Here is a 23,147-nt window from a genome sequence, read left to right as displayed (position 1 = left end):
TCTACCTGCTAGTCAAATGCGTTTTGTTAAAATTTACTTTTTCGCTTTTTGGTCTTTTGGAAAATGTTGTTTGTGCTGTATTTAGACCCCTTTACCAAGAAATTTGTTTTGCATGCACACGTATAAAAATTGCGGTTTTTATCCAACGCAATCGTAGGTTTGAACGTTGTTTTCAATTTAGACTTGTTTATATTTTTTCGTTTGGGCTTGCATTATATTTGCCTTCGGGTTTATATGATCCGTTTATCCTATTTCGACTCTTTCAAAATTCAAGAGTCTATCCTAAATTGAGGTAAATTATATGGCCTTCCAAATACCGTTTCGATTCCTAACATCACTGAAGAGACATTAATTGTCGAAATCCGGATATGGTGTACAAATTTTTTGCACCTCATTTTTGCGGTATACCATCTTTTCCGCAAGTTTATTGTTTTCTGTTTGGTTATAAATTATTATAAGATCCATTTTGTTACATCTGGTGATCCGTTTATTTGGCAATCGCCAAAGGCAGTCAGCAGGGTTTAAGAAGATCAGTTGTTCGACCTGCTAGTAAAATGCGTTTTGTTAAAATATACTTTTTCTTTCACTTTTTTGGTCTTTTGGAAAATGTTGTTTGTGCTGTATTTAGACCCCTCTACCAAGAAATTTGTTTTGCATGCACACGTATAAAAATTGCGGTTTTTATCCAACGCAATCGTAGGTTTGAACGTTGCTTTCAATTTAGACTTGTTTATATTTTTTCGTTTGGGCTTGTATTATATTTGCCTTCGGGTTTATATGATCCGTTCATCATATTTCGACTTTTTCAAAATTCAAGAGTCTATCCTAAATTGAGGTAAATTATATGGCCTTCCAAATACCGTTTCGATTCCTAACATCACTGAAGAGACATTAATTGTCGAAATCCGGATATGGTGCACAAATTTTTGCACCTCATTTTTGCGGTATACTATCTTTTCCGCAAGTTTATTGTTTTCTGTTTGGTAATAAATTATTATAAGATCCATTTTGTTACATCTGGTGATCCGTTTATTTGGCAATCGCCAATGGCAGTCAGCAGGGTTTAAGAACATCAGTTGTTCGACCTGCTAGTCAAATGCGTTTTGTTAAAATATACTTTTTCGCTTTTTGGTCTTTTGGAAAATGTTGTTTGTGCTGTATTTAGACCCCTCTACCAAGAAATTTGTTTTGCATGCACACGTATAAAAATTGCGGTTTTTAACTAACGCAATCGTAGGTTTGAACGTTGTTTTCAATTTAGACTTGTTTATATTTTTTCGTTTGGGCTTGTATTATATTTGCCTTCGGATTTATATGATCCGTTCATCCTGTTTCGACTCTTTCCAAATTCAAGAGTCTATCCTAAATTGAGGTAAATTATATGGCCTTCCAAATACCGTTTGGATTCCTAACATCGCTGAAGAGACATTAATTGTCGAAATCCGGATATGGTGTACAAATTTTTGCACCTCATTTTTGCGGTATACCATCTTTTCCGCAAGTTTATTGTTTTCTATCTGGTAATAAATTATTATAAGATCCATTTTGTTACATCTGGTGATCCGTTTATTTGGCATTCGCCAAAGGCAGTCAGCAGGGTTTAAGAACATCAGTTGTTCGACCTGCTAGTCAAATGCGTTTTGTTAAAATATACTTTTTTACTTTTTTGGTCTTTTGGAAAATGTTGTTTGTGCTGTATTTAGACCCCTCTACCAAGAAATTTGTTTTGCATGCACACGTATACAAATTACGGTTTTTATCCAACGCAATCGTAGGTTTGAACGTTGTTTTCAATTTCGACTTGTTTATATTTTTTCGTTTGGGCTTGTATTATATTTGCCTTCGGGTTTACATGATCCGTTCATCCTATTTCGACTCTTTCAAAATTCAAGAGTCTATCCTAAATTGAGGTAAATTATATGGCCTTCGAAATACCGTTTCGATTCCTAACATCACTGAAGAATCATTAATTTTCGAAATCCGGATATGGTGTACAAATTTTTGCACCTCATTTTTGCGGTATACCATCTTTTCCGCAAGTTTATTGTTTTCTGTTTGGTAATAAATTATTATAAGATCCATTTTGGTACATCTGGTGATCCGTTTATTTGGCATACGCCAATGGCAGTCAGCAGGGTTTAACAAGATCAGTTGTTCTACCTGCTAGTCAAATGCGTTTTGTTAAAATTTACTTTTTCGCTTTTTGGTCTTTTGGAAAATGTTGTTTGTGCTGTATTTAGACCCCTTTACCAAGAAATTTGTTTTGCATGCACAAGTATAAAAATTGCGGTTTTTATCCAACGCAATCGTAGGTTTGAACGTTGTTTTCAATTTAGACTTGTTTATATTTTTTCGTTTGGGCTTGTATTATATTTGCCTTCGGGTTTATATGATCCGTTCATCCTATTTCGACTCTTTCAAAATTCAAGAGTCTATCCTAAATTGAGGTAAATTATATGGCCTTCCAAATACCGTTTCGATTCCTAACATCACTGAAGAGACATTAATTGTCGAAATCCGGATATGGTGTACAAATTTTTTGCACCTCATTTTTGCGGTATACCATCTTTTCCGCAAGTTTATTGTTTTCTGTTTAGTAATAAATTATTATAAGATCCATTTTGTTACATCTGGTGATCCGTTTATTTGGCAATCGCCAATTGCAGTCAGCAGGGTTTAAGAACATCAGTTGTTCGACCTGCTAGTCAAATGCGTTTTGTTAAAATATACTTTTTCGCTTTTTGGTCTTTTGGAAAATGTTGTTTGTGCTGTATTTAGACCCCTCTACCAAGAAATTTGTTTTGCATGCACACGTATAAAAATTGCGGTTTTTACCCAACGCAATCGTAGGTTTGAACGTTGTTTTCAATTTAGACTTGTTTATTTTTTTTTCGTTTGGGCTTGTATTATATTTGCCTTCGGGTTTATATGATCCGTTCATCCTATTTCGACTCTTTCAAAATTCAAGAGTCTATCCTAAATTGAGGTAAATTATATGGCCTTCTAAATACCGTTTCGATTCCTAACATCACTGAAGAGACATTAATTGTCGAAATCCGGTTATGGTGTACAAATTTTTGCACCTCATTTTTGCGGTATACCATCTTTTCCGCAAGTTTATTGTTTTCTGTTTGGTAATAAATTATTATGAGATCCATTTTGTTACATCTGGTGATCCGTTTATTTGGCAATCCCCAATGGCAGTCAGCAGGGTTTAAGAAGATCAGTTGTTCGACCTGCTAGTCAAATGCGTTTTGTTAAAATATACTTTTTCTTTCACTTTTTTGGTCTTTTGGAAAATGTTGTTTGTGCTGTATTTAGACCCCTCTACCAAGAAATTTGTTTTGCATGCACACGTATAAAAATTGCGGTTTTTAACTAACGCAATCGTAGGTTTGAACGTTGTTTTCAATTTAGACTTGTTTATATTTTTTCGTTTGGGCTTGTATTATATTTGCCTTCGGGTTTATATGATCCGTTCATCCTATTTCGACTCTCTAAATTTTCAAGAGTCTATCCTAAATTGAGGTATATTATATGGCCTTCCAAATACCGTTTGGATTCCTAACATCGCTGAAGAGACATTAATTGTCGAAATCCGGATATGGTGTACAAATTTTTGCACCTCATTTTTGCGGTATACCATCTTTTCCGCAAGTTTATTGTTTTCTATCTGGTAATAAATTATTATAAGATCCATTTTGTTACATCTGGTGATCCGTTTATTTGGCATTCGCCAAAGGCAGTCAGCAGGGTTTAAGAACATCAGTTGTTCGACCTGCTAGTCAAATGCGTTTTGTTAAAATATACTTTTTTACTTTTTTGGTCTTTTGGAAAATGTTGTTTGTGCTGTATTTAGACCCCTCTACCAAGAAATTTGTTTTGCATGCACACGTATACAAATTACGGTTTTTATCCAACGCAATCGTAGGTTTGAACGTTGTTTTCAATTTCGACTTGTTTATATTTTTTCGTTTGGGCTTGTATTATATTTGCCTTCGGGTTTACATGATCCGTTCATCCTATTTCGACTCTTTCAAAATTCAAGAGTCTATCCTAAATTGAGGTAAATTATATGGCCTTCGAAATACCGTTTCGATTCCTAACATCACTGAAGAATCATTAATTTTCGAAATCCGGATATGGTGTACAAATTTTTGCACCTCATTTTTGCGGTATACCATCTTTTCCGCAAGTTTATTGTTTTCTGTTTGGTAATAAATTATTATAAGATCCATTTTGGTACATCTGGTGATCCGTTTATTTGGCATACGCCAATGGCAGTCAGCAGGGTTTAACAAGATCAGTTGTTCGACCTGCTAGTCAAATGCGTTTTGTTAAAATTTACTTTTTCGCTTTTTGGTCTTTTGGAAAATGTTGTTTGTGCTGTATTTGGACCCCTTTACCAAGAAATTTGTTTTGCATGCACACGTATAAAAATTGCGGTTTTTATCCAACGCAATCGTAGGTTTGAACGTTGTTTTCAATTTAGACTTGTTTATATTTTTTCGTTTGGGCTTGTATTATATTTGCCTTCGGGTTTATATGATCCGTTCATCCTATTTCGACTCTTTCAAAATTCAAGAGTCTATCCTAAATTGAGGTAAATTATATGGCCTTCCAAATACCGTTTCGATTCCTAACATCACTGAAGAGACATTAATTGTCGAAATCCGGATATGGTGTACAAATTTTTTGCTCCTCATTTTTGCGGTATACCATCTTTTCCGCAAGTTTATTGTTTTCTGTTTAGTAATAAATTATTATAAGATCCATTTTGTTACATCTGGTGATCCGTTTATTTGGCAATCGCCAATTGCAGTCAGCAGGGTTTAAGAAGATCAGTTGTTCGACCTGCTAGTCAAATGCGTTTTGTTAAAATATACTTTTTCGCTTTTTGGTCTTTTGGAAAATGTTGTTTGTGCTGTATTTAGACCCCTCTACCAAGAAATTTGTTTTGCATGCACACGTATAAAAATTGCGGTTTTTAACTAACGCAATCGTAGGTTTGAACGTTGTTTTCAATTTAGACTTGTTTATATTTTTTCGTTTGGGCTTGTATTATATTTGCCTTCGGGTTTATATGATCCGTTCATCCTATTTCGACTCTCTAAAAATTCAAGAGTCTATCCTAAATTGAGGTATATTATATGGCCTTCCAAATACCGTTTGGATTCCTAACATCGCTGAAGAGACATTAATTGTCGAAATCCGGATATGGTGTACAAATTTTTGCACCTCATTTTTGCGGTATACCATCTTTTCCGCAAGTTTATTGTTTTCTGTTTGATAATAAATTATTATAAGATCCATTTTGTTACATCTGGTGATCCGTTTATTTGGCAATCGCCAATGGCAGTCAGCAGGGTTTAAGAACACCAGTTGTTCGATCTGCTAGTCAAATCCGTTTTGTTAAAATATACTTTTTCGCTTTTTGGTCTTTTGGAAAATGTTGTTTGTGCTGTATTTAGACCCCTCTACCAAGAAATTTGTTTTGCATGCACAGCTATAAAAAATATGGTTTTTATCCAACGCAATCGTAGGTTTGAACGTTGTTTTCAATTTAGACTTGTTTATATTTTTTCGTTTGGGCTTGTATTATATTTGCCTTCGGGTTTATGTGATCCGTTCATCCTATTTCGACTCTTTCAAAATTCAAGAGTCTATCCTAAATTGAGGTAAATTATATGGCCTTTTAAATACCGTTTCGATTCCTAACATCACTGAAGAGACATTAATTGTCGAAATCTGTATATGGTGTACAAATTGTTGCACCTCATTTTTGCGGTATACCATCTTTTCCGCAAGTTTATTGTTTTCTGTTTGGTAATAAATTATTATAAGATCCATTTTGTTACATCTGGTGATCCGTTTATTTGGCAATCGCCAATGGCAGTCAGCAGGGTTTAAGAACATCAGTTGTTCGACCTGCTAGTCAAATGCGTTTTGTTAAAATATACCTTTTCACTTTTTGGTCTTTTGGAAAATGTTGTTTGTGCTGTATTTAGACCCCTCTACCAAGAAATTTGTTTTGCATGCACACGTATAAAAATTGCGGTTTTATCCAACGCAATCGTAGGTTTGAACGTTGTTTCCAATTTAGACTTGTTTATATATATATATATATATTAGCAATATATATATATATAAATCCACTTGCTACCAAGTTTTTTAAGAACAAACTTTTGTTGCAATGTTTAATATATCGGTTTCCCCAAATGATCTGATACTTGAAAAACTATCTTAAATTTTTGTTGACCTTCTTCTGCTTTCACCCTCCTTGAAATTACTTGCAAATAAAAGTTTGTTTTTTTTAAAGTTTATTTAGGGATTCAACATTATCTAAATTTATTTTAAAGACAAGATCATTTTTACCCAGATCAGTAAAATAGTTAGTGGAATATTACAAGTTCACCCCGGTACCTCTCATATGTTAGATATGGAGAACAACAAACCGTACAAACGGTAAGATGAGATGTACAAAGAGGTTTTGTATGCGGCCTTCCAACATTGATATAATTTGAACTTCCCCCACATCGGTGTTAAATCAAATTTTTACATTGGTAGCATTGAATTACATTGATTTCCCAGTCAGTCAAATAAAAACCGATAATTTCACATGTGAAATGAACGTGGTTATTTCACTCGCTGACGTCATACAACAATAAGCGTTGTCAAGACGTCGATAACGTCGCATCAAAACAAATTGTGAATGCGTAGAAAAAAGATATATTTCTTCACAATTTCAACATTAATTTCATTAAAAAAAAGCCATTTGCCAATGTAATAAAAAGAATAACTAATCAAAGAATTCAAATATCGAAAAATATTCAACTCGTGACCGAACAACACTGATAATTAACTCATGCGCTACGCGCATTCGTGAATTAATGTGTTGTTTGGTCACTCGTTGAATATTCGTTTAGTTATTCTATAATTATCTGAGCGATTTGTTGGATTTTCCTTTTTTTCCCTTTTTTTGTTTTGTGGATGAATGAATATATGTTCATGACATTTTAATCAATGGAAAGCAGAATTTTTAGTATTGTTTTGGTCGGATAACCCACTATAGCATTTCTTGTACTTGTTATGTTGTATAACAACGACAACACAACATGTATGTTTTATCCAAATCTGACATTAATACACGCAAGCTATTAGCTATGAAGATGAATAAGCTCTAAACCGCCATGAATGAATAATATAAGACATTAACATTTAGCATAGGGTTTAATCAGTACTTGGAGCAATACTGCTCTTGACTATTCCACCTATTCTAGAATAAGTGCATATTGATCCCAAAACTTAATGATTCTAAAAAACGCAAAACCGACTTGTTTGATAAACCCTTCACGGACAACACAGTTCTCCAGCTTGACCCAACATACATTTTGATTTTATTGACAATTGTGAAACAACCGGCCAAAATAACTGGTGACTTCTCCCTTGGATATTCCTTTCATATGACGTATCGTAATGATGCCTCAAATATATGTATATGTTTGTGCATCATGTAACTTTGCGTGTGTTTGTTTGTTTGTTTGAGGTTGTGTTTTTTTCTGTTTTGTTTGTTTGTATGTTTTGCTTGATTGTTAGGTTTTTTATGGTGGGGGATCTAAATGTTGTTGGTTTTCTTTTTTTTATTTCCTTTCTTTTTTTAATCTGTCTTTCATTTCTAACACTCTGTTATAGCTGCTAATACAATGGCAATCAACAAGCATAACCTGACTTTGTCGTATTACTAACAACCTTCACCACACTTGATGACAATTAACACACAGGGCATGTCTTTGTCATATTCCATATTGCTTATGACCTTCACCGCAAACTCCAATCAACTGACCAGAACACAAGATGACCGCGTTATCTTTATATTCGAGGCACCTAAGGGTGAACTTGTAATAGTGGAATATTATAAGTTCACCCCGGTACCTCTCATATGTTAGATATGGATAACAACAAACCAAAAACCGTGCAGCTTTGTGTAAAATAATAAACATACTGAAACAAACTATACTCATTTAATACAGTATTTATTATCCAATACTTATAATATAAAAAATACATAAAACAGTAATGAACAAATCAAATGTGCCTTAATTAATTGTTTAGGTTTTCCCCTTTCTTGATATACAATTAATCAAAACGTCTGAAAAAAGTGCTTTTAAATAATTTTGTTTTCATTACAAAAATTTCATAAAACAAATTTAAAATTTAAACTGTTTCTAATTACTTATACTGACATAGTTTTTTGAAACTTTATCGAACAAAGACGACTCCTGTCCCAAATGTTTAGCAGCGGAGGACAATGTGCTAGCCAGACCCTCGGGGCTCATTAATATTCCAACATGTGCATAATGGTCAATCATTCCCTTGGAACTCCAACCCACGTGTTGATTGATCGCTTGATCATCGACTCCTAACATTCTTAATGTACTTGCGCAAACGCGTCTGCTGCTGTAGGACGTTTTTCCTTGATACAGATTAATATTCATTAAATACGTCTTTAACCGGTCTGTCATACATGATGATGATACTGCTCAATTATTAATTTGTTTTTATTTATTGTCTCTAACACGATAAATGAAACCCTTGTTTAAATCAACATCTAATTTACTTGCCATACGTTTTTAATCCTTTACAAGTTTATTTGGACAAATATCTTCATTTAGCGACGGCAAGATGATATAATTTTTTGGACTGTCGATTGAGGCCGTTTTCCCTGCCTGTTGTGATACATAAATACCTTTTGAATCAGGTATTTCAAACAAATTTTCGGCCTTAAGTAAACCAAGATCCCCGCCCCTGTTGCTTGATTGACATAAGAGAGAAAAGTAAGAAAAGTCACGCGCAATTAAAAACTGTGATATAGGGTCTTTTTCCACGGACACTTTGTAGGATTAATATCTACATAGCTTCCCTAACTTGTCGAACATTAAAGGAGTCGCTTGTTTTCTTGTAATATTAGAATTAGATTGCTCCAAAGACACTGCTTGAATATGTTGCTTCAAGATGAGAGATGAAGGGGGGTTGCCACTGTAAAGCATTAAGTTCGATTCTCCAGCTCTTCCTATATCTCGAAAAATTGCTCTTCCCTAACAAACTGTCTACCGACTTTACCGTGAGAGTTTTGGGACAACTGCAGTTTTTAAGACCATGTTCTGTACGATATACGCAATTATCCTTGTGCAGTTGTGTTCTGCCATTTTTTTCTTTGAATACTAAGAATTTCCTGATATCTTCAGGAAAGGCGTTGGAAAATTTTTTCAGAGGTTCCAAAGTAACGAAAAATTTCTCTAATTCGGTTTTAAACTGCATTTCTGTTTTTAATAACTCCTCGATTTTAATAAATTGTCGAGTTTGTCAATTTCGTTTTTCAATTTTATGCAACAGTTGATCCCTTTTCTTTGGAACATTCGTTTAAACATTCTAATGACTTATTTCTCGGAGAACCACATATTTTACAAAAAATATAGTCTACATCCTTTGCTGTTGCACGTCCTTTGCATAACATGTATGAACGTAAAATATTTGAAATATTAAAACCATACAACAAAATAAAGAAAAAAATTATATAAATTGACAAAAATGTTAACTAAACATACATATTTACACTTTGATAGAGAAAAAACAAACAAACGCTAGTCATGTCACTGTCCCTACATTCCTACTTGGGATACACATTTTAACATACTATATAAATTGTTTGTCAATATACGTTGGCCATCCTCATTCAAATGCACATTATCCTTTAAATGTGAACTGTTAATATTTACATTGTCGATGAATAACCACTTATTTTCTCTGCATGCTTGTTTCATTGTTGCATTAAATCTCTCCGATCTTATTTTAATATAATCGTCCTTAGTGATAATTATTGATGACAAAATTACTTTTACATGCGTAAATTGCTTACAAATGTTTTTTAAAAACAATGTTAAAGATTCAAGCTCATGATGTGCTACAGATAATTGGTGAAATTCATTCAAATACAAATAACATTTACTCAAATTATTCACACCAGCATGCACAAAAATAGTTTGTGATGGATACCTATCCACCATCTTTTGAATATTGTAATTTACATTGCGAATAAGGCCTCCACCTTCTGAATAAACATGTACCATAGGGTTCCTAAATTTCTTATCTGATAAAAGAAATCTGATCATTGAATCACCGACACATAAAAAATTAAAATTTGATGTAATCGTAGGGTTATTTAGAAAAAAGCATTTTCCCATAAGATGAACCGGAAATAAAGTTCTGCACCCTAACCGCCCATAAATTCCATGGTAAACCATATCTATCAGACACATAGCCCTTTTTTCGTTGGGTACTTTAAAACATCTTTTTGACCTTAGAGGCCTAGAACAAACGCGTCACTAATGAAATTGACAAAATAAGACAGCCATAAAGGAGTAGTATTCTCCGCTCTTATCACAATCGTATAACTACAACTGCCTTCTTTCAACAAAGTCATTACTGATAGAACGAGATTGAAAGGTGGAAACACATAACAGTTTTCCTGTTTGTTAATCTCCTGTGTGAAAACACTTATACCCGAGAAAAAAGGAGACTGAAAAGGTGTAAAGTGTTTTAAATTATTTCCTTTTTTGTCTTTCATGCTATTTGAGTCCAAAGCAATGAGATCTCAAGTATGTCCAGAATTCCTCCGAAATGCTCTTGAATAGTCTGCTATATTGCTTTCGTAATTGTTGCGTCACACTTTTTTAAAGAACGTGAAGGTGCGTCAGCGAGGTTTTGTTTTGACGGCATATAGTACAGGTTCAAAATAATGTCAGAATCAATAGTAAATTTTAAAATATCTTTTATTACAAAATTCAATTGAGATGACCTTGACCACTCGTTGTCCCACGCATATATCAAAGCTTTGTTGTCGACATTTGCATCTATTCGAAACCCCTTAATTTTGTCTCTATATGACTTCAAAACATTTAATAACGAATATGCTTCTAGAATCATAATTGGCAGAGAAAGCATTTCTGCCACCCACGAATCACCTACAGTATGTTTGATGTCATTAATTTCGAAGACACCACCCCATTTGAAGGTGGATGCATCTGTAAAAATAGTAACTGATAAATGTCTCTCCCTTTTACACTCTAATTTACCTTCCCATTCATCTAGAAAACGCCATGACGTAATTTCATCCTTGAGATCTCCATTCAATGTTATGCCTGACTTAAACTTTATACCAAAAGAAATCGCAATATTCATTTCGCGGGTATACAGCTTTTCGGCAGGGACTGCTAGCATGAAAGAAATACACCTGCCTGATAGTTTTTGTAAATCTAAAACGGATAGCTCGGACTTCTCGAGACAAGCCTCTCTGAAACCTACAAACTTTTTCTTTTTACTTTCAGTTAACCTGAAGCAACGCTCTACAGAATCTACATTAAACCCTAAAAAAAAAAAACTAGTGATTTTGTTGGTACAAATATAGTCTTTGTTAGATTTAAACAGTATCCGAGCCTGATTAGTATTTCACACACAATGTTATTTGCTAACAAAGCGCTTGGTATACCGGGTTCTATCCCTTCACTTCGAACTTCCTCTACCAGTCTGTCGTCAATGTACAGAAATATCGGTATAGAAAATGTTTCCGTATATAAGAGGTAGGTTGCATATTCAAAGTATGATATATGTAGCTTGACAATTTAAATCCAAAAGGTAGGGTCTTACACCGATAATAATATCCTCCCCACTGAAAACCGACAAGATTGAAAGACTCTTCTGATAACCGAACATTATCAACCCCAGATTTATCGTCTATTGATGTGAAATAAGCACCTGTTTTTAACTATCCTGGGAATATCTTTTAAAGTATCTAAGTTGAATGGTACACTTTTGATCCAATTATTGAGATACATAAGGTTCACACAAAGTCGAGGTTTTGTAGGTTCTACTGTTAAAGGGGCTACTATATGCGGTTGTTGCACTAGACCCACTTTCCCTAAGCATTCAAGTGATCCATTTCGTAATCTCTCTGTGATGGTCTTAGTTATAAAATCAATAAAAGGAACACAACTGTTCGAATTATTAAACATTCTCGGTTGAGGAAATTCGTGGTCATACTTTTCTCCCAAAAATTTCCCTTTGAAAGATGTAATGTATTTATGTATGTTTACCCCGTTTTCTATCCAATCTAAGACTTCCTTAGGTTGCGACGAATTACACATAATATGCGTCCATTGGTTTACACGCGTATGAATTTGCCCAGCCTTAAAATAATTTGGATTTAAAAAGACTAAACTGTCAGTCGACGGAACTTGACCTTGTATCAATGATGCACTAAATGATTTTTCCGCTGAATCGGGCTTAATTGTTAACTCCTTTTCACTTAAAAGTTTCCCCTCTTAATTGACATATGATGCTAATCTAACAAATTCATTGGTCGGGTCGCTATCAAAAATCACATTTTTTTTCCATGGTTTCATTCGAAAATTTTCCTGAAATTATATATATAACTTGCATCAGAATTTAGTTATATAAGGTAATATATTTGTATGTACAATGCATGCCAACATCTAATGAGCAACAACAACGAAAAACTTAACGATAAGAGTTCATAAACTAGTTCTGAGGTGGCGGGATAAGCAATTCCTAGCCATATGACCAGGTTTATTACATCGATAGCATATCAATGGGCTGCGGGGTCTTGACCTTCGTGGTTGTTGAGAAAAACGTGGAGGTGGAGGTCCTTGTGGATAACTAAAACGATTGTACCCGTAATTATAAGGCATGGGCTGAAGCATGCCATACCCTTGTGTATTTACATCATCATTGTTGTTTGTCATTCCGAAATTTTTCATTAACTTTTGTTCCGTGTCTAAAATGCTCTCTTCTTCTTTGTTGCAGACTAATTTTAACACAAGTGCTGCAGCAAAAGATGGGTTTGACTTATGAGAATTAAATCGGTTTAAAATTAGGTTTATATTGTCTTTAATATCGCTGTTTTGCTTTCTAGCTAAACTTTCAAAAAATACAAGTCTCTCGTGCAAAACGTCAGTATCAACCTTTGGTCCCTTGGAAGCCTCTTCTTTCACGTCTCGCTTGGATCTTGCTAAATCCGATTCATCATCGGCTGTTTTCTTTTCTTTCAACTTCTTCTCCAGCTTATCTATTTTGTCCTCCAGGGCTTTCATCTGTTTGGGAAAATATCACATATAATAACACCCATTGTTTATCTTTGTACAACCACAGTTCTATACCAATTAAAATGCATGCATACCTGCATTGTTTGTTGACACTGATTGTTACGGTTAATATAACTTCTTAAGATACTCTTTACTATTAAATAATACACATGTTGTTAATCACTGTAGTGTGGATAATTAATCCTATCCAGCTTTTCTTACAGCAGCCAACTGTGACTTTATCTGAACTTTTATCATACACAAATAAATTTGATAAGAGAAAATCTCAGGGATATAACTTATAACCGGTTGCATAACCGCCTCTCAAATTATAATTCCTTATGTCAAAATATTACCATAATTTTCCAAGGTTGGAAATGAAATATAAGCATTTTTAATCTTTTCATATCAACTTACACAAATCCTTTCTATGTTATGCTCCTCCAACCACAATTTATAGATAAAAATATTTAAATTCAGTTAGATAATGAAGACGACAATGTACATACAATGCCTTCTCAATAACAAAGGCAGCCTGTCATCTTCATTTATTTTATAAAATTAGCATAATTATTGTAATTCGTGATTATAACTGTCTTTTTTTTGTTTCCCCTAGTTAATATGAGATAATTCTATCTGGGAGTAAAACTTATGTTTCCACAATTAAATCTTACGCTGGTTACTTTATGTCAAGTGGAGGTATGTATACTACAAGACTGATTTAAGAAACTTTCTTTTTTTTTTTATAAAAACCTACTAACTGATTTCTATTTACTAACGACCCATTTCGTACCTCTTATTCTTTTTGCTTTATTTCATTCAAAATTATCATAACTTTTAATATATCATTTTCATCTTTTTTATTTCCATTTTCCTACAAATGACCCTTTAATTGCAAGTAATACTTTCCTGTGAACCTTATATTTCAACGAATTTAACAACACTTATTCCATATAGTTCTTCCACAACCTCTTCTTCCACTTACTATAACATTCATTAAAATTTAACATTTATGTCTTATGATCTCATTCCTAAATAAATCTCACATATTACGACAGACCTTTCTCTAGCGTATCTTTTCGTTTTACAAATTGGATTATTTCATACTTGTTTGTACATATGTGGTATAATTGCTAATGAGACAACTCTTCATAAGACCAAATGACAAAGAAATGATCATCTATATATCACCGTACTGTTTTCAAGAATGAGCAAAGATTAAAACATTTTATTTTCTTCTATCTTTCAACTTGCATCAAAAACTAACAATTAACAACAAACTTAAATTTTAAACATTAACCAACTTTGTCTATCTTCATATTTCTTTCGATAAACGTTAAAATTTCTTTTCACACCATTCTATTTACCATACTTTTCTAAACCATTTTTTTCTTTCTTTCTAAATTGAAGACAGTTAACCAATTTTATTTTTTTTTCTCATTTCCTATATACATGATATATATTTTCCGTCTCTATTAAGATTTCTCTTGCTAACCTTGTCTATACCTTTAATTCATCCTTTAACCGCAGACAATTTATAATTATCTCGTTTATTTCATATAATTTCTCTCTTGAAGCATCAATAATAATCTTAAATATTCCAAATACTTTTCTCCACATTTCTTTTCTTTAACATTTCTATATATATTTCTCTCTCAAAACTATCGATCATGCATTGACAACCCTTCATTTATCATTTTCAAATTAACCACATATTTTTTTTTCACTTAAACGTAAAATACTCTTTTCACAGTATTTTATTTACCAATCTTGTATCCCAATTTTTTCCATTTGTTTTTCTTATCTATATCCTCATTTTGTCTTTTCCTAATGTACTCCATTTTAACATAATTATGACTAAATTTTCTCATTTCCTATATAATTTTCCTTCTTTAATAACATGTCTGTTTTCTCTAGATAACTACATCCACATCTTGTTTAACCTCAGACATTTCATAATTATATCATGTATTTTTTATTTATTTTATTTTTCTCTCTCTTGAATCATTAATAAAAATCTTAAATATTTAAATTTCTTCACATGTCTCTCTTTTAGACAGTGCATTTCTTTCTTTTTTTTTGTATGCTAAACCTTAAAATCCTCTTTTCATCATTCTTAAAGACTTTTTTTCTCTCCTTTTTACTTATTTTTCTCTCTCTTGAATCATCAATAAAAATCTTAAATACATCCACATCTTGTTTAACCTCAGACATTTCATAATTATCTCATGTATATTTTTTTTTATGCTAAACCTTAAAATCCTCTTTTCATCATTCTTAAAGACTTTTTTTCTCTCCTTTTTAAGTATTTTTTCTCTCTTGAATTATCAATAAAAATCTTAAATATTTCGAGGAAAACTTTTCTTCACATGTCTCTCTTTTAGACAGTTTATTTCTTTTCTTCTTTTTTTTTATGCTAAAACTTAAAATCCTCTTTTCATCATTCGTATAGACTTTTTTTCTCTCCTTTTTTTTTTCTTTCTTTCTAAATTGCTACCTTTTAACAAACTTATAGCTAATTTTACTCATTTCCGATATATTTTCCCTTCTTTATCAACAAAACTGTTTTCCCTGGATAACCACATCTATACCTGTAATTCTTCCTTTAACCACAGACGATTTATCATTATCTCATGCATTTGTTTCTTCCTTTTTCTCTTGAATCATTAATAATATGTCTTTCGTTATGAATAGTAATATACGCTTTTAATCTTTGTAAGAAATTCTTTAAATCATTTCCCGGTGATGTGCTAATTTGATCATTAATAATCTAAGCCTTTTAATTAATACATTGTTCTAATGTAACCGCATTGTCATTCATCCCATAGATCTGAACGTAATAATTATTTACAGCACTGAACAAATATATAAATAATATATTCTCCCATTCACCTAAAAAATTTCATTTAAATAACCTCCTTCAATTTTGAATGTGTACTTAAGGTAAATAACGTCAAAATTAATTTACGCTAACCAAAATCATTTATAACACGAGACTCTTTTCGCATACACTTTGACCAAATACACGATTCTGTTTAATGTCCGGATCGAATGAAATATGAGGATTTAACTTCTAATACCATAACAAAATTCCTCTTGTTTAACAAGAAAACCTTTTTTTTTTTTTTTTACTAATTAAACTGTTCTTACATGAACCCCAGTTGTATCATCTGCCTTTTTCTTCTTTTTTTTTGGTGGCTCCGGACGTGTAGATGGCCCAGCCTCCTTGTCATCTTTTCCCTCCCGAATCATGTCACCACACTGTAGTGCAAAATGCACCAGTTTGCAAATGTTTTCCCTGGAATCCGGGATTCCACCCAACAGCAATATTTCCTCCAGTTTGACACCTTTTGATTTTGCGATGTTGAACAGTTCTAGTTTGCTGAATGTTGGCAAACACTTCCCTTTATACTCCACCATTTCAGGATCTCTTTCTTCCCGAAATTTCCTTAAAACTTTTACAATATCCATTTTGCGTCTGATTAGGACCGCAAACTCCAATCAATTGACCAGAACACAAATGACCGCGTCATCTTTATATTCGAGGCACCCAAGGGTGAACTTGTAATAGTTAGAAATTTCTTCCAGTTCAGCAGAATGGTTGAAGCTAATTTAGAAACCAATGAAGCTTTCAGTGCTGTAGAATAGCTATCAAAATCAACCAATTATACCCCCTTTTTTATATTCTCCGATAAGTGTATTTCGTTTTACTTTGTCATGAGTACCTTCCCAAATATATTTAAAACAACAGCTTTCAATCTCTTTAACGTATTTGTCTGGAACAATACTCGAAGTAGCCAAAAATGTAAATTATGGTAGTATCAAAGATTTTCTAATCAAAATTTTTTTCCCATGCCTTAAGCAAGGATTTCATTTTATTTATTTTAGGTTCCCAATTTAATTATTCACATTCGTTTGTGTTATGACCAAAATTAAATTCTAAAGCTTTAACTGGTTTGTCGAGACGAAAAAAAGTGCATTTATATGAATTACTCAAAACATTCAATCAACATGTAATAAATATATAAACTGCATTGTGAATGTTTAACAAATACCTGGTACTGGAAAACAAATTAATACAGGGGTAATCAATAATATATGTGTAATTCAGACAGGGAATATACTGTGACATTCCCGGCTTGCGGTTTATATCCCCTTCGTCTACGGCTCAGGGAATATAAACTATGAATATTACTTTTGCTGTTGATATATATAGGAAGATGTGGTATGAGTGACAATGATACAACTCTCCATCCAAGTCACAATTATAGAAATAAACAACTATAGGTCAAGGTACGGTCTTCAACACGGAGCCTTGGCTCACACCGAACAGCAAGCTATAAAGGGCCCCAAAAAATTACTAGTGTAAAACCATTCAAACGGGAAAACCAACGGTCTAATCTATATAAAAAACGAGAAACGAGAAACACTTATGTACCACATAAACAAACGACAACTACTGTACATCAGACTCCTGACTTAGGACAGGTGCAAACAATTGGAGCGGGATTTAACTATTTAATGGTACCAAACATTCTCCCTTATCTGAAACAATATTGTAACATCACAACATAGAAAGACACACTATAAAATATCAATTGGAATGGATATTAACAGGTCAAATTAACAAGAAAGTACGATTTGAGAGTACTCGCAGTTACTGAGTCTGTCTTTGTGATATCCATTTGATGTGGCTATGTACTTACACATTTCGTCATTGTGTTATTGTGCAATAGTAAAATTTTGTATTCTTGTCTTCAAATTTGGTAATGTGTTGTCTTTGTTACATATTTGTTTATTTTTTTGGTGATTAAGATTGTACCCCTATTTTGGGCATTTTTACCTATAATTTCTGTTTGTCTACATCACACATCGTTGTCAATTTAATGGAATTGTATGCGACTGTCATTCAAGTGAGAAGTTTGGCTTGCTATAAAACCAGGTTTATCCACCATTTTCCAAATAAGAAAATGTCTGTACCAAGTCAGGAAAATGACAGTTGTTGTACATTCGTTTGATGTGTTTGAGCTTTTGATTTTGCCATTTGATTCGGGACTTTCCGTTTTGAATTTTCATCGGAGTTTTTTTGTGATTTTACTTTTAAAGCTTGGAATGTCACAATGTATACCCTATCTTAGACCTGAATACTATATAATATAAATTACTTTATATATAGGCACTTTAAAGATATATCACTGTCTGAAGTAATGACTGCAAATCATAACTTATCCATCGGAATTTGTATGATTAAGACATACCAGACGTTAGAATATTTATGAAATGCCTAGATTTTCACCCTCATGATGTCAGAGTAGATCAGATTCTTTACCCCCCTCCCCGTACTATATACATGACATATATATATAGTTAATGTCATACACAATTCTTCGGAATGTTACTCATAGTGCTAAGCATGATGCAATGTACTAAAATCCACGAATTTTAATTAAATAAATCAAGAATGCCTATTCCTCCCTATTTGTTAAGAAAAATGTCTCAGTGTTTACAACAGCGATTTTAAAATGATTATCCTTTACACACGTTTTGGAACAACAATTGAATAATGACGTCTAGATTATAGCAGAAAATTTGCACCTTTCTTGATTTGTTGAAGTTAAATGTTATAATGTTTGAATTTGCAATAGGCACTGACACTCAAACGTCTTTACTGCATATATTTTTTTTCGACATTTGTTCATGATTTTTCAAGTAAATATTTTACTTACAGAGTATTGTCGTTTATGTGTGACAATTGAATTTCACAGAAAATAAATCGAGCTTTGCACTTGAGGACTATGTTCGCATTTCAAAGCTTTGAACTAGATTTTACGACACTCGTTGAAAGTTTTCCCTTCATTTCTCTTTGAAAGAAAAAATAGTACATCAAATGTTTAATTTGTTACTGGTTTATATTGTTATGTTCATCAGAGGGATTTATTGTTAACGTTTACTCAATACAGTTAAACCTGAGTAAACCGGACCCTGAATAAACCGGATTCCTGTCCATTCCGGCCGAAAATTAAAGTCCAATTTTTTTCCCTTCAAATTCTTTGTTAAAATACCCTTTGTAAACCGGACCCTGTGTATTCCGAATTCCGGTCTAATGATATAGTCCGAATATTCTCAATTACATCAATTATAACCTGTCAAAACCTTTTCAGGATAATCAATTAGCCAGGTGTCAAACCGTTAGCTTACACATGGTACTGTAGTGAGCTGTATTATTGAAACACTATAAAAGTGTTTATTAAACTAAAAGACAAGCCGAATATATCTCTGATAGAGCTTAGTAACAAATCTCGTGTCACAATTCAAACAACGCGAAAATTTTGATGCAAATGAAAACAATGACCACAAAGTGAAAGCGAAACTGACAAGTCGGAGACTGATGCTACCGATGTCTATTTGACATACGAAGAACATCCGGTCTAAAAGGAAACCAAAATACACCGACCCACTGTCCCAACCGGCCCTTTTCCAAAGTCCCTTAGCCGGCCGGTTTATACAGGTTTTACTGTTGATCAAACTAAGCAGTTATTCTGTAACTCATTTTATGACAATACTTCTTTATTATAGGGCTTCAATAGCATCACTAAAGGACAATAATTGTTGAAATGCCCATCTGAAATAGAACATTTGGTATCATGTATGTTATCAATTGACTACGATTGCCAATTCTTCTACCAAATTCGAAGGTCGGTTGTTTATTCAAGGCACTCCGACTTCCTCTACCAATAAAACTGACCGCCACAGTATAGCCAATTGGCTAAAAAGTGGCGTTAAACTCCAACCAATCAATCATTTTTAATAAAACTTTAATAAATTTCCTAAAGACAATAGGTCAAATGTGTATAGAAAATAAAAGGAATAGCAAAATGTTGTGAGAGTCTGTCTATTTATTAAATTGGGCAAATTAAGAAATTCCATGAAAGGTAAGGACAATTATTAAACTGTTCATTAATTATTTCATATACATTATTTATATATAATTTACCGATCCAGAGTTATATATATGATGTGGTATATTCAGATGTAGACTGATATTTTTCTTGTTAGGCTTACTAGACGATTTATCCTTATAATAATTATAAGGATGTTGAACGAATTTATAGCCTGTTTCTAGTGTACTTCTAAAATACGAATAATGAGTTCATCAGATTCTTTCCTTGTTGTGTTTTTGTCCTATAATGAAGTTATGTCTTAAATGAAACCATTAGACGAAAGGAAGTATGTGATAATGTTCTAAAATACTGGTGTCTCAGCAGAGAGTCAATAGAGAGTATATGATGGCTTATTTCTGGTATGTAGTATTTTTTATATTTTTGAAGAACACAACGATTTAAAAAAGGTATTTTGTTGAATTGCTGACTCAAAGTCGTTGTCCAGTGAGTTGTTCCTTATGCTTGCCATCCCTGTATTAAACACCAAGATAGATACATTTGTACAGATGCCCAGCTTGGGTTGACACATTGACAGGTTTACGTAAACATTGTTTATTCAAACTTTTCCGACATATTCATTTACTGTCTCAAATTCCAATGATATGTGCATAAATAAATCGAAGTTTGTACATTCTAACTATAAATTTCACAGAGTTTGGATCACTGTTTTATATTTCAGAATGAAGATGATGTACTATAATGTAGCAGCTTGTCTACTTGTCATCGCAGTGTCAAATGACATGGTATTATCATGTCCTAGCGATTGTTCCTGCATCACAAATAACAATGGGGTAACTGTAGATTGCAGTTCCAGAGGACTGACTGTTATTCCACGAAACTTTCCAAATGACTCATACCGCATGTAATATGTTTTTCTCCATCATTCTCATTAATTGTTGTTTAGAAATATTTAAACATTAATACAAATATGATCATTTAATCATTTTTTTGGAAAATTAGAGAGAGAAACCAAAAACAAAAGTCTTAAAAAGACATACAATACCTTGACATAAAAAAGAAGAAAATGACTATTACCAGTTAATCGTCAAAACATTTTACAGAAAATATATATATAAGGGAAGATAAATGTAGCGAGAAACGTGGTGTTTACACAAGTGCTACTTGCAAAGGGACCGTAAAAGTTCTTATTTGTTTTCATTGCAGGTTACATTAGAATACTTGATTTTAAATATCAACAAATAATAATCCACAACAACTCCTTCAAATTATTTATTTTACTTAGCATCTAAAAAATCATAGCACTATAATTTGTAGAATTGTCATTGCGATTGATTAGTCGGTTGTTTTGAAGAAAAACAGAAGTTGAATTCTTATATATTATGTATGTGCCAATATATCATAACATTAATTCAGTTTCAGTAGGCGGAAAACAAATTGTCAAATGCTAATGATTTTTTTTGGTAGGAGGGATACAATCACTTCAATTATGAATTATTCAGTTGTTTTGTCAACTAATTTCATAATGCTAGCTCGTTTTTTTTTAATTTAATAATTTATATTGGTAAGGCATCAGTATTCGTCACTCTGTAAACATTTAAAAGAGTTGATTGATGGTAAATAAGGGTCTTATCAATAACCCTTATCATTTTTTTGTATCATAATTTTATCTACAAGCGTGACTGATTGCATTTTGGTCAGGTGTCCTCATACTTATATATATCTTGACGATTCTATATTTCACTTGTATTCTATAATTTCCATTCAAATGATATAGATGCATGGACTGTGCTGTCATGTCCAAACAGTATGTTTACCGATCTCAATTCAAGGCATATAGTGTTTGGTAAATAACTGTGAGGTCCATACACTGCCGCATAGTTCGAAGCGTTTGGAAAATGTGTTATTTGCTAATTTTTAAAGCATCTAACCAAAGTATAAAGTTTCATTTATGCTGCGACTCCAAAAGTATGCATTTGATTATAATCAATGTTAGTGTTTCATTGCAACAAGACATAAACACACATTAAAACCTTTAAATGTCCATGTTTTATTAGGAAAACATGGGCTGTGAAATTATATTTTTTAATATCTTGATTAATTTTCTTTTATTTTTTAGCCACTTATCTGAAAAAGAATTATTTATATTGTTATATATTTTTACTATCTATGACGTCACAATACAATTTATTCTACAGCCCTTTAAGTAGGTGACATATACAATTAATTTTAAAACGGTTAACAGGAATCTAAAAAAAAAAAAAAGCACAGTTCAACAGACCATATCAACCACCAACACTCCGAAAAAGAACTGTACACACGCGTTTGTGTAATGAATGATTATAAGAAATTGAAGTACTGAATATGATTCAGGAAACTATTCTTCTTTAATGTTGATGTTGAATATATTTAGTGTACACACAAATTATGTATTTACAGAACTTAAATAAAATTTAGAAAACATCTAGTGTTTATGTAAATGGGTCCCCTGTTTCTACCATGTCTGGTATTATGTTTCATATCTTAGACTATGTAAGTCATATGAGTGCAATTAACTGATTTTCCGGGTCATTTTGTCATATTTTTGAAACATTTTATTTCAAAATGAATCATGTTATCCAATTACTTGCTTCTTCATAATATTTTATTTTATTCAAAGCATTTGAAATCCAACCATTCACTTTAAAAATGTCAAATAATCTAACTATTTTGCCCTGTCACTAAGATTCCAAGAACATAATGTAAAATAATAGCTTTCATACCATCTTCACAAAATATACGTTTTTTCTATTTTCCTTGTAAATATGGAGATAATTGACTACATCCTGTGTACATACCGCCATTTCTGGTGTAATATATTACACTGATTCGAAAACATACACCTTTAAAAAAATTTTGCTAGAAATAAAGGACATATTTTTATTATTCTGCGTCAGAACCAATTGACAAAATGTCAATTCTGCTTTACCAAAATGAAGGTACAAAACAATTCAAAACATCAAAATAGCATTTGACCTTGACCTCAATTTCAAGGTTTAAGGACATGGATTTGAACTTAAATAATATAGTCATAGTCTACAATAAGGGTAGT

At 32.6% G+C, this 23,147-nt stretch overlaps 1 protein-coding gene across 2 annotated transcripts in view; it reads left to right on the top strand.

The window, feature by feature from the left end:
* LOC127739089 (slit homolog 1 protein-like) overlaps positions 1 to 23,147 on the top strand; it is a 296,950-nt gene that overhangs the window by 5,212 nt on the left and 268,591 nt on the right. For both annotated transcript variants that reach the window (XM_052250683.1, XM_052250682.1), the window contains exon 2: positions 20,778 to 20,960. In XM_052250683.1, coding sequence (XP_052106643.1) covers positions 20,779 to 20,960 — 182 coding nt within the window. In that variant the 5' untranslated portion in view covers position 20,778. The remainder of the gene's footprint in view (positions 1 to 20,777; positions 20,961 to 23,147) is intronic.

This window comes from Mytilus californianus, unplaced genomic scaffold (genome assembly GCF_021869535.1).
Source record: "Mytilus californianus isolate M0D057914Y unplaced genomic scaffold, xbMytCali1.0.p SCAF_4, whole genome shotgun sequence".
Taxonomy (NCBI): domain Eukaryota; kingdom Metazoa; phylum Mollusca; class Bivalvia; order Mytilida; family Mytilidae; genus Mytilus; species Mytilus californianus.
The sequence above is the reverse complement of the archived record's forward strand: the minus strand, read 5'-3'. Positions and strand labels throughout refer to the sequence as shown.